This window comes from Silurus aristotelis, assembly GCF_946808225.1.
Source record: "Silurus aristotelis genome assembly, chromosome: 12".
NCBI lineage: Eukaryota > Metazoa > Chordata > Actinopteri > Siluriformes > Siluridae > Silurus > Silurus aristotelis.
In genome coordinates this window covers 17,681,570-17,693,931 of record NC_139585.1, presented here as the reverse complement: position 1 = coordinate 17,693,931, position 12,362 = coordinate 17,681,570, and the positions used below count along the sequence as shown (strand labels likewise).

Here is a 12,362-nt window from a genome sequence, read left to right as displayed (position 1 = left end):
GGACGCAGAAGCACACATGCACCCACACACAATTTATGAGAAATCACAATAGCAGTATCCACACCAAGAGATGCACCAAAAGCCAAGCGAAAGAGACGGGTCCGAATTTTTCCCCATTTGCCATTACACAACCGTGATTTGTTGTGGGGTTGTTTTTTTTTTTAAGCTTTACATGTTTCCCGAGAGACATCCTATTCCTAACAACAAGGGAGCTCCTGTGCATTTGTGGTTAGTTTAATGTGAAGTGGGTGCGATAATAACAAGGTAAACGCACAAGGTGTGGATTTCTTACACATAGACAGAGCAGGTTCTAGTACCTCAGTGTTCTTTTTCTAGTTAGTGGGAAATTGAATAAATGCATTTATAGACATTAACTAATTATGCACATTTCAATGCTTTGTGTTGTGCTGTAGTTAATGTATTTTATTCCAATTCAAATCTAATCTCTGCCACCTCTGGGTTCTCAGCGTACTGTTTTTTGTTTTGTTGGGGTTTTTTTTTTCCATCAGCACAAAGTTGCTGAGATACTGCTCTGGATCAACAGTGCCCTCCACTGGAGAAAGCCGTGCAATCAGATAAGGATAAAACACAACAGGCTTAAATCTAAATCTAAACTGGAAACACCAAAAAAAACCTGATTAATAGTGTTGTTTATGTTTAGAGAAATATAATCAGATTTCATTAGGATAAAATGTCAAGTCTTGGCCAGTCCTCAAAAACAAACATCAGGATTTTTCTTTCCACAACAAATCAGCCCTGATGTTACTCATAACTCATTAAGCCCAGTAAGACGTAACGTCAGTTCATTTTTTAATCAAGCAGATCGGCCAACAACCGGTGTATTAATACAGGACTAACAGTTACAGCAGCTGGAACAAAAGCATGCATGTGATTTTGAGCAGGTGAATCACTGACAAAATGGTACAGCTGGACAACATCACCACCGCATTTGGATTTTCTGCTCTGGTTGGTTAGATGGTGTTGATGAATTGAACAGACATTCTAAAAACTGTTCCAGCTGTAATTCAAACAATGATATTTCATTTATACGAATGTTTTCTGTCTAACAAGTTACTGTTTCCATAGTAACTCATTTCCAACCAGTTGCATGGTGGACATTACACATATTCTAAAAGCACTACTAACTAGATACAAACAGTGTTGCTATTTAAGGAAGAAAGGTGTGGAATATGTGATATGATCAAGCTTATTGTGTAAAGATGCTTCTGTAGCATTTATAAAAGAGTCGCCATGTCAGCACTTTGAAACAGCATGTATGTTACTGGAGAGACGACAGGGCAAAGTGCTTTGCATCATGTTCCTAGAACAGCACACCTCATTGTGATTTACATTGAAACACCAATATGCAACATTTAAAATGATAAGAAACCACTTTTAAATGTTGTATACAAGCATCTTTAACAATCCTGGAGAGCTTTATCATAACACTGTGCTGCAAAAGGAAATATTTTACTCAATTCATTAATACGTAAACCTTTGCTGCTATAATATATATTAATATTATGGCAATGGGCAATGTATGTCCATATCATACAACCCTATCAGCCAGTAAACAACATTAATGTCTCTGGTCGTGTATATCATGCAAAAAAAAGCATAAATATCCTCACCCATAGTCATAGAGTCAGGCAGGCCAGGACTGATCACTATACTGCTTACAGAGGTATTCTGGCTCAACAAGCTGGATTCCATGCTGAAAGAGAAAAAAGGACTTATTGCAGTTAATAAACAGCTTTCAAGCATTAATTTAGTAAGATGAACAAAGCAGAAGTGCTACCTGAACTCGACCTCAGCTTTTGGTTTTTCGGTGTCAGTGGTTGGACTCGAGCTTTCTGTTTGCTCATGAAATCCTATCGTCTCAACAGAGTCGTCAACTGAAAGTAAAAAAAAAAAAAAGCAGATCTCCGAGTTAGTTCTTCAAGTTAATTTCACTAGTCCCAGTTTAGAATGTGAGCTACGAATAAGATCCATATTTATTAAGAATAAAGCATTTAATGCAGATTTAAATAGTGCTTGAAAAGGAGTGTTAATAAATAGTAGACTAACTAGAGAGGATGTACTGACCTTTTAGGCTGTGGGTCTCTGCTGTAGTAACAGGGATAAGGATGTCTGAGCTGTCGTTATCAGCCTCTGTGATTATAGGCCTGGGGCTCCAAGTTGAAACACTGGAAAAACTTCCAATTAAAACCCTGTGTGTATAAATAATTCTTAATGATTTGTGTGATCACCTGCCATAATATTATTGAATAATTGATGGTGTACTTGGGTTTAAAAAAAAACTAAAAACATAGTATATGAACATGAACACACTGTTCCTCATTTCCATGCTCTTCCTGAAGCACTCGCCGACTCTTTCCATAAAAATCCTCATCCTCGTCTTCCTCACGGTCAATGCTTTTGGTGTCGAGAAGAACCCCATTCTGTGGAGGACTTTCAGCCCAATTAATGATTCCATGCTCTGGCTCAGGCAGGCCGTTCTGTAAAAGGGACGACTCACAAGCGTCCTCAGAGTTCACGTCGCCCGTTGTACCCTTTCTCAGACTCGTTCCGATGCCCCCACATCCCTCGTCTTCATCCTCTGCGCCCGCATCCAAATCATCATCAAATGAAATGATGTTAGTGATTTTCTTCTTTCTCCTGCGCTCCTTCCTCAAACCAGAGTCTAAAAAGCAAAGGGAACAGAAACCAGGAAGCTTTGAATGTTTTAACTGCTGCACAGTAATCCTAATTCGGAGAATTACCAAGAAACTAACCTCAGAACAGTTATTTTAGTCTACATACTAACCAGAAAGGGAGTTAATCACATAAATAATAAAAAGGGAGCTGTTATATAACATGTTTACTCTCCGCTGTACCTGCGGAAGTGCTCCGGGGCAGGACAGGCAGGGGGTCAGAGGGGCAGTCTGAGCGTGGTGCAAAACCAGGCACCACAGCTGTGGCAGTGCCAATCTCTCTGAGCAGGGTGCTGACTCCCTGCGCCGACTCCTTCCATAGACTGCTCATGCCCTGTGTGGACTCTTTCAGCAGAAGCGAGACAGACGGTCCTGTGCGTTGCTGCCCATTCAGATCTGTGTTGTCAATGTTTATGGCAAACAAGATGGAGTTCAGTCCTGCCAGCACAAAGAGAAGAGAACTGTCAAGTGAAACGATGCTCTTAAATAATAGACAATGAAAAGCTAATTTTTCAAGTCAAAAAGCTTTTATTGTCATTTCAACCATATATAGCTGACGCAGTACACAGCGAAATGAGACAACGTTCCTCTAGAACCCTGGTGCTACATTTAACAACATAAAGCTACATAAGAGAAAACACAGAGCCAAAAACTAGTAAGTGTCCTCGCCACATAAAGTGCATCGTGTGCAACCTGGTGCAAACAGTGCAAAGACAAGACAGTGCAAAAGACAACACAAGACAGTGTATGACAAATACACAAAACAATGCCGCCAGTAAACCTACTGTGTTTTTTACAGTGCAGTGTGTGTAAGAGAGAATTGGATACAGGAATGTACTTGTTAATAAACACAAAATGTAAACATAGAAGGTTGTGCAAAACAGCAATAGCAGCAGCCAAATGGATATGCAAAAAACAGCATGTAAACAGTTGTGTAACAATAAAATAATATAATATGGCTGGTACTGAAGACATGGATGTGTGAAATGAGTATGTGTGTGTGTGTGTGTGTGTGTGTGTGTGTGTGTGTGTGTGTGTGTGTGTGTGTGTGCGTGCGTGTGTGCGTGCGTGTGCGTGTGTGTGTAAGTGAGTTTCAGTTCAGCTCTGTGTGTTGAGGACCCTGATGGCTCAAGGGAAAAAACTGTTGCACAGTCTGGATGTGAGGCCCGAATGTTTTGAAACTGCTTCCCTGATGGTAGAAGAGTGAAAAGTGTGTGTGAGGGGTGTGTGGGGTCTTCTACAATGCTGTTGGCTTTGCAGATGCAGTTCTCTTCTTTAACGGTTTTATATAAATGCTTTGATTAGTCAAACTAAAAACAAAAATTTTTTAAGTTTTGTTTTTTTAGTTGATATACACTTAATAAAGCCCACAATACTCGAAAGTGGCAAACATGATAGAGCTGAAAACACAAGATGACGGCAAAACGGTGAATCTTCTATAGGGGGGTAAACCTTCCAGTAAAGCAACTCATTTGTTACAGTTAATTATTTACCACAAGCTCCTCCTGAGGAGCTCCTCCTTTCAAATGTGGGTAGTTCTTTTGTCCCAGGGCCTGGTCATATTTGACTCAATGTATAAATGCTTTCTTTCCAGTCATTAATATTATATTCATCCATAATTCAACTGCAACACAATTTATACAAACACTTAAAATACACTATATAAAAAGTATGGGGTCTTAAGCAACCTATTTAATTTTCAAATAAAAAAACAGCTTTGAAAACAGATTTTTAATGTTGATTTCCAAAGTGAAAAATGAACATATTCACACTCTCAGGTTACAGTAAACCAATCTACTAACCTGCAGCCATAGTGGGAAGCATACTGGCTCTCTCCTCATCAAGGATAAAAGCCCACTCTTCATAGAATGCACTGAAAAACATGAAGGATCTGACATGTTTTGTAACTTTCATGACTATTTACTCAAACAGGGTTAGAAAATAAGCGTTCAAGACCCAAAAATATTTTGATTGAACTGCATTTAAAGCAAAAAATACATCATTCCTGAATGTGAATAAAACAGCAGTGTGAATCAGAGGTGTACCTCAGCCGAGAGCGGTCAGCCAGCAGCATGTGAAGGTAGCGCTCCAGAGAGTGCTCGTTGAGGGCACAGCGCAGCCAAGCCCTGCCTCGTCCCAGCTCAGACCAGATGTTCCTTAGAGAGTAGAAACGCTGCAGTTCGTGCCGATTCAGATGCTCTTTCACGTAGAACCAGAATGTCAGATCTGCAAAACCGTCACACAGCTCTGTTACACATCATCCATTTTTATTTGGGATTTCTGCTTTAGCAGAAATGCAGTTTAAACGATTGCACACATACTGCAGTTAATGCTAAGCTTGCTACAAATATTCTACTTGGCTCAGCATCAAACTACAACAAACAAAAATGGCATACTGGAAACTCTGCATTTAAGATGCGTGTGACTGACTGGAAACAGGCAACAGATATCCACCTGAGTCACTACTCAGCACTGCTCAGCCATATGTTTGTACTGTATACTGCTTCTCTTGGTGAAACTGTTGGTCAAACAAGTCTAAATAAAATCAAACTAATAAAATCACACCAATACACCACTCAGTGTGTGACGGATAGCTGGGGGGAACTAATAAACCTGGAAAGAAACCCCTCAGACACGGGAGGACCACAGGTGCAAAGCTTGTTTGTAGAAGCAAATATTTAAAATAAGAGAGAGAACCGTAGGGGAAAAGGTGAAGAAAAGTTCCCCGTGCACAGCAGTAGGTCAATGGCCATTTGAACAGAAGTCAGGTTTAGATGTCAAAACACAAAACGGTGAATTTCTATGTAGTAAGTTGTACAGTGTGATATTCAAACAAACCCACAGAAACTACACAAGGAAAGCTTTAGGTAATGTTTTGTTACTAATTTGATTGGTTGAAATAGGGTTTATTTAGGATTTTATTATCACTTTTATATAATTGGTTTTATTTGAAAAAGTAAAGATAAATCATTTATCAAACATTTTCTACTTAAATCGAAATCCGTGAAAAACAATGAAAACAGAAGTCAAAAATGAGGACCCTGGGAAATGTGCAACAACCTGCTGAAATCTCCTGGGATCTACAAGGTCTCTAAAAACAAAGCCTAAGTACATCTACAGTCCACAAACAGTAGTGTCACTTAAAAAAAAAAATTAATAAATAAAAAAATGAAACAACATAAAAATTAAAAATTCATTTTAAATGTCTTAACAGCATGCAATAATTATTTTGCTATCCGATCAAATCTGCATATGATTCTTATTATCGTTTCTTGGCATGCTTCATTTTTCTCTGTCGCCGCCCTAAAAACTAATCTTCAATTACTCATCAAATTTCCCAAAACTGTATAAAGGAAACAGAGGAACCCAAATATGTGACTCTCCAATTATATCTCAATAGCACTCTTAATAATGACTAGCCAACTGTGTGATTTCCAATTGAGTCTGTCAAGCAAATTTACCTCTGCAACTAATCTCTTAATCACTCTTAGCAAACGGTGCATTAACAAATAGTATCATTCTTACTCTCCCTGTTGCTTTTTAAAAACTCCAAACCACAGCAGGTGTTGGTAGTAAACCTCAAAGATGGCCTGTTTCTCTTTTTTGCCCTTTTCAAGACTCTTATTGTATAGCCATCTGGTTTCAGAAACACCCTTAGCACCTGCTTTCCCTGTATGAGACCTCTGAAGCATCTGCTTCCTCTGTAGAATACTCGCAGCTCTGTAGATCCTCTCAGTTACTAAGGCACCAGGGCATCCCAGGTTCACATGGTAAATGTATATTGCCAGTTTATTTAGTGAACTTTTGCTGGGGTTTCAGGTTACTCATGAATTTTTTTTTCAAATGTTACTTCTCTATAATCTTCTTGAAATATTAACCAGAGGATGTGGTAAACATCAGTAAAAGATGTTTGTGTCTACCTCCTTCTGTACTGCTGATGAAGCCAGCAACCTGCTTTATAGCCGCAGCAGTGAGAGCCAGGCCTCGACTCTTCCTCAGTCCATGCTGAAGTACAGCCTCAAACTGGGCACACAGGCATATGACCCTGAAACCACAATCACACACACACACACAGAGCAGTCAGGAACAGATGACTCACAAAAACAGTGAAAGCACAGAAAAATTAAGCAATGAAAAACGTGCAATAACGGACTATCAGGGAAAATAATTGAAAATGCAATCATAGACGAGTCTAAGACAAGCAATTGTATGCGATAAAGCAGACAATGCTGGACAGAGTAAAGAACAATAGATAACAGGATTCACCAGGGGAACCTAGAACACAGTGCTTCTGAGGCAAACCCTGCATGTTAAAATCTAATGATTGAGAAATACATTTGCAAAATATTCATTCAAGTTCATCAAACCTGCTGTCAGAGTCTGAGGCAATCTCCTTCCTTCCACCAAAGCGAATTTGGCACTATAAAAAAGAAAAAAAAAAAAATTGTGTGTGTGTGTGTGTATCTCATATTAAATCATATAATATATAAAAAGAAGCATAACTTTAAAGCGATATTTTTTTGAAAGGTTTCTAGTCACACAAGTTATACATACAAGCACGTGTGCATATGCCACTGTTCTTACATTCCTCCTATCTGCCCTTACAAATACACATCTTTAAATACTGCACTTTGTGTTCTTCTGCACACATTCCTGGTTAAAGCACATATTGCAAGTATTTCACAAATTTCTAATGTACTGAAGAAACAGAAGTTTCGACACCGACTTAATTCATCCTTTAAACTTAACCTTTTGGATGCAAGTAGGCGAAAGAAATAATATGTTTAGTGAAGTTAATTCTGTTCATGAACAAGTTGAGATCATTTTTTAAGGCACATTACTTTATTATTGCTATATTCTGAAGCCAAGAGTATTTTCTTCCTGAACATTATTTTTACTTTCTTACTTACAGTAATGTTTATACACTGCAGCCTGTATTCACTCTGCTAATGATATAATTACAGTCTATCATGTCTTATGGTATTAGTTAATAATTTATAAAAATATCTTTATTAGTAATGAGTTATAATAATACTTATTACTAGTTATAATAATTAATTATGTAATATACAATGAATACTTTTATACAATGTGAAAATAATTAAAACCTTGATTTGAACAAAACCAGCAGCTGGTTTATTAAAACAAATAAAGTAACATTATTTAAACTCGTTTTTAAGTTACTGGAGTTTATATTAACACCTTTAGTTATTGAATAACCATAATAACGATAGCAATATCCACCATGGTCATCTTTTTATATTTATCCAGTATATGAAGTGACAGAACCACTAAACATACACTACATGGACAAAGATTTGGGGACACGTGACCATAAGATTTTTTTTTTTACATTCCATTTCACATTAAGTCCTAGTTTGCTGTATAGAAATTGAAATTGAAATGTATATCAGACCGCAGGGGTTTGAGATACTGTACCTGTTTGACTGCATCGAGCAATCTTTCCAGAAGGTTTTGTCTTTTCAGGTCATGCTGTTGTGTGCCTAAAATATCCAAACATTTAACATATTACTGCAATATTCACTTTTCTTACAGAAGCAGAACCAAATAAGGCACAAAGCATATAAACGTGTCACTAGTACATTATTACATCTGTTTGTTACAGACTTTTTATTGAGGATTAGAGAAGTTGACAGCTTTATATTATACAGATTCGTTGTTATAGGCAGAAGTATCTGCTCAATAGAACTTCCACATCTTCACATTTATCCATGCCTCATCACTTCCTATAGACAAAAAAAAATGTCATATGTTTAAATCTGATATGGTATCATGATTTATTCTAACTGTTTAATTTTGGTCTGTGCGAATGTAAAATATGCCACCAAAGACGATTATAATCGACTAATAATCGCTTCTCTCTCTTCGGTTTACTGGATTTGCAAACAAGGTGATTCTAACAGCTTCTTTGCCTCTAAAAACAGATTTGGATTTGAGTAAGGATGTAAAAGGGATGCAGCTTCGATGTTTTAAACATGACAAAAAATTTTAAAGTATTATCTGAGTACTGAAATTTGAAGAGAACTGACAGATTTGAATCAAAAACACAAAAGATGTAACATGTACAATTACTCAGTAATCAGCTAATCAGAGTTATCTCAGCTGATCAGAATGTCATGAGCGCACGTCATCAGTCAGACAGAAGTACTTTTTCAGTGAACTCTGACAGATTGAAAAAAGAAGAACACAAAACTGAGACTCACTCAAACTTTTTAATTATCATGGGAATTAGTCAGGGGGGGAATGCGATGTAGTCACCCATCTTCATCTAGTTTTAGGGGCTGGCCCCGTCATAAACCCGAAAATGACCCAATATGAAAAATTCCTTTTTTGTTTTAATACACCAGCAAAAAATATTTAAGACAGAATAAACTGTGTATTGATTTCAGTTGCATTTTAAAAATGCAAAAAAAAAAACAGCAGTGTGAAAAGGCTGTTCTCCCAGACACATAACAGCATCCGAATTGTTTACTTGTTCCAGGAGGACCAGAAGAGTACACAGAGTAAATCTGTGTGTGTGAAGATGATAAAACACTTATACACACTGACCGGCCTTCAGAACTGCCTGACATCAGCAAACACTGTAAATAAAAAAGATTTTTTTCAAATAACAGATTCAAAACACTTGTGAAATCTTTACCTAAATGAATTAGTGTAGCTGTTAAGGCAAAGGGAGAAGAGCGAAGTTTTAACAAATAAATGAGACAAAACTAACTTTTCTTTGGACAAATTATGTTCCATATATCCAAGTCATTTCTCAGAGTCGTATCATGTATTATGTGGCTACATGTTACTGTAACCGTTCATCGCTTTACCACTGCTCCGAAGCAATACAGCAGAGATCGAATATAAGCCTAATAATTGGAAAAGATTTCACCCTTCACTCATTTTAATTTAATAAGGGAGGGAGTACAGAGAAGAAAAACTGCTTACTGGGAGAGAATGATGTGTGTTCTCTCTCTCTCTCTCTCTCTCTCTCTCTCTCTCTCTCTCTCTCTATATATATATATATATATATATATATATATATATATATATATATATATCAATCAGAATAACACATTAATCAAGTGCATCTTGATTGGTTAGTGGATGAGGGTGAGCCTCTTCAGGTATGTTGGAGAGCCATGTGAAGTGGCATGACCAGCAAAGGATTTCATGAATTTCAGAGAAAGGCTGGCAGCTGTTGCTGTGACAGAATGGGGGAGGGGTCTGAAACTGACAGTCAAATTGGATGAAAAAGTGTAAAATATGAGAAAATACAAACTAATTACTGCACGTGTTTTTTTAAATAAAATCTCAAATCCCTTCACAAACATTAACGGAAACAATCAATATGGATTTTATGCCTTAAATCATTTACAAATGCATCAAAAGGTTTATTTAGATGATTTGCTTTATTTATACTAATGTTGTTCTTAATAAAGAAATTTTGCTTTTTTTTTTTTTTCAAAATCAGACCCCAGGAGTAAACCAAAATGCATGTGAATTTACATTTACCCATGTTGAGTGATTGTTGGCTGCTTTTCCATCACTCTCCAGTCCAACTCATCCCAAACCAGTCAACTGGATTTAGATCAGGTGATTTTGAAACTCTCCTTCTTGAACAAATAGCTATTTACATAACTTAGAGGTGTGTTTGAGGTCATTGTCCTGTTGGAAAACAAATTATGGTCCCACTAAGAGCAAAACAGCTGGGATCGCATTTCACTGCAAAATGCCGTGGTCACCATGCTGTTTAAGTGTGCCTTCTATTTTGACTACATTACCAACAGTGTCACCAGGAAAGCACCCCCACACCATCACACCTCCTCAGCACACCATCACATGCTTTACAGTGAAAACCACACTTTTAAGAACTGTCTATTTACCCTCTGTCCATCTAACAAAGACACAATGTCTCATCACAACCAAAAATCTCATCAGACCAAAGAACCGTTTTTCACTGATCTAAGGCATTCTTCATGTTTCCTGGCCCAAGTCTATTCTGCTTGTTGTTCTTCCAAAGTAATGGTTTCTTTGCTGCAATTCGGCCATGAAGGTCTGACTCATGCAGTCTACTCTGAACAGTGGATGTTAAAATATGTCTGCCACTTGAACTCCGAAAAAGCATTTATGCTACTCTGTGGTTTCTGAGGCTGGTAATGCTAATAAACGTATCCTTTGCAGCAGATGTAGCTCTTGGTCACCTTTCTGAGGATGGTCCTCATGGGAGCCTGTTTCATCATAGCATTTGATGGTTTTGGAGACAGCACTTGGGGATACATTTAAAGTTCTTGAGATGTTTTTTGAATTGAAGTAATGCAGGACTGTGGTTTCTCTTTCTATAACTGGGTGCTCCTTGCCCGTTTGTACAGTAGTTGTAGTGGCACCAATATGGTTATAGACTCTGTAATCAACCTTTCCTCTGCACAAGACAATGAAATGGTCTAAAGCACATTAAGAACACATGAAACATCACAAATGAACTGTGGAAAAAGTACAGTTCAGTGAACTGAAAGGTATTCCATGTGACAACCTCGTGAATCTGACAGAGCCAAGCTGTCATTAGTGCAATTTTTTTTTTTTTTTTTTTTTTTTGGGGGGGGACACTTTTTTGAGTACTACATAACTCCACATGTGTTCTTTTATAATTTGGATGTCTTTAATATTAATGTACGATGTTGTAAAACAATAAAAATAAAGAAAAACCTCTAAAAGGAGGAGTTTGACTGATACTGTGTAGATAGATAGATAGATAGATAGATAGATAGATAGATAGATAGATAGATAGATAGATAGATAGATAGATAGATAGATAGATAGGAGTGCTATTGGAATTGGTATGATATTGCTAGCGTACACATGTATGTCAGTGAGACAAAATATACAAAGTGAAAGTAACCTTTGCGCGCTTTGTGAACTCCCTGTGCAGTTCCTCGTTTTCCTGCCTTCAAAATCAACAAAAAGTCTTTAAAAAAAATATATATATATATATATATATATATATGCGCAGAATTGTGCAAAAGTGTTCTTCAGCCATGTGTGGACGTTCAGTGATGGAGGCTTGGGGTTGGTGCTGAGAGGAGCGGATGTGGTGACAGCGCGAAATGAACTAAAACGCACAGGAAAGAAAACGAGATGTTTTCCCCCCTTTCGATCTGCAACTCACCGCTCATTGTGTCAGTGTAACACGGGCTGGTGTTTTCTCCTGCTCACTCGGCATGAAGACAGGTTTCCTTCCTCAAGGGCGACAGTGTTACTCCAGCCGGTGTTTCCACCCTGCAGATCTGACTCGCAGGACTCTTTACATTGGGAAACTTGAGGAATTTGTTGTCACTGCCATCGATGCAGGAGGAGCACAAGCGACTGACTGATGACTGAGTAGACTGATTAGCCAGCTGGCTACCTGACAGCACAGGCCTGCACACACAGCGTATTAACCTTCTTCACTAAAGATCCCACATCAGCCACTGTTACAGAAACATTCCTACACAACATAACGCATCATTTAGTGTAATGGATTACCTGCGATCCACTTTCCGAACAGAGGGTTGTTCATGCTAAGCTACACAACAAAACTGCACCGCGCGCGACTGTTCGTAGTCACGTGACCCGGTGTGTGGGTCATGTGACGGTACGTGTGCGCGTGCATGTCTGTGTTGTTTT

At 38.0% G+C, this 12,362-nt stretch overlaps 1 protein-coding gene across 1 annotated transcript in view; it reads right to left on the bottom strand.

Annotated features, from left to right (window-relative positions):
• snx29 (sorting nexin 29) overlaps positions 1 to 12,326 on the bottom strand; it is an 83,189-nt gene extending 70,863 nt beyond the window's left edge. The window contains exons 1-12 of the mRNA XM_083555623.1: positions 12,222 to 12,326; positions 11,866 to 12,116; positions 8,133 to 8,197; positions 7,061 to 7,113; positions 6,614 to 6,738; positions 4,739 to 4,919; positions 4,496 to 4,566; positions 2,877 to 3,131; positions 2,332 to 2,683; positions 2,086 to 2,210; positions 1,799 to 1,895; positions 1,632 to 1,714 (exon numbers count right to left, since the gene is read on the bottom strand). Of these exons, the coding sequence (XP_083411749.1) occupies positions 1,632 to 1,714; positions 1,799 to 1,895; positions 2,086 to 2,210; positions 2,332 to 2,683; positions 2,877 to 3,131; positions 4,496 to 4,566; positions 4,739 to 4,919; positions 6,614 to 6,738; positions 7,061 to 7,113; positions 8,133 to 8,197; positions 11,866 to 11,872 (1,414 nt within the window). The 5' untranslated portion in view covers positions 11,873 to 12,116; positions 12,222 to 12,326. The remainder of the gene's footprint in view (positions 1 to 1,631; positions 1,715 to 1,798; positions 1,896 to 2,085; positions 2,211 to 2,331; positions 2,684 to 2,876; positions 3,132 to 4,495; positions 4,567 to 4,738; positions 4,920 to 6,613; positions 6,739 to 7,060; positions 7,114 to 8,132; positions 8,198 to 11,865; positions 12,117 to 12,221) is intronic.
• Between the last annotated feature and the right edge of the window lie 36 nt (positions 12,327 to 12,362).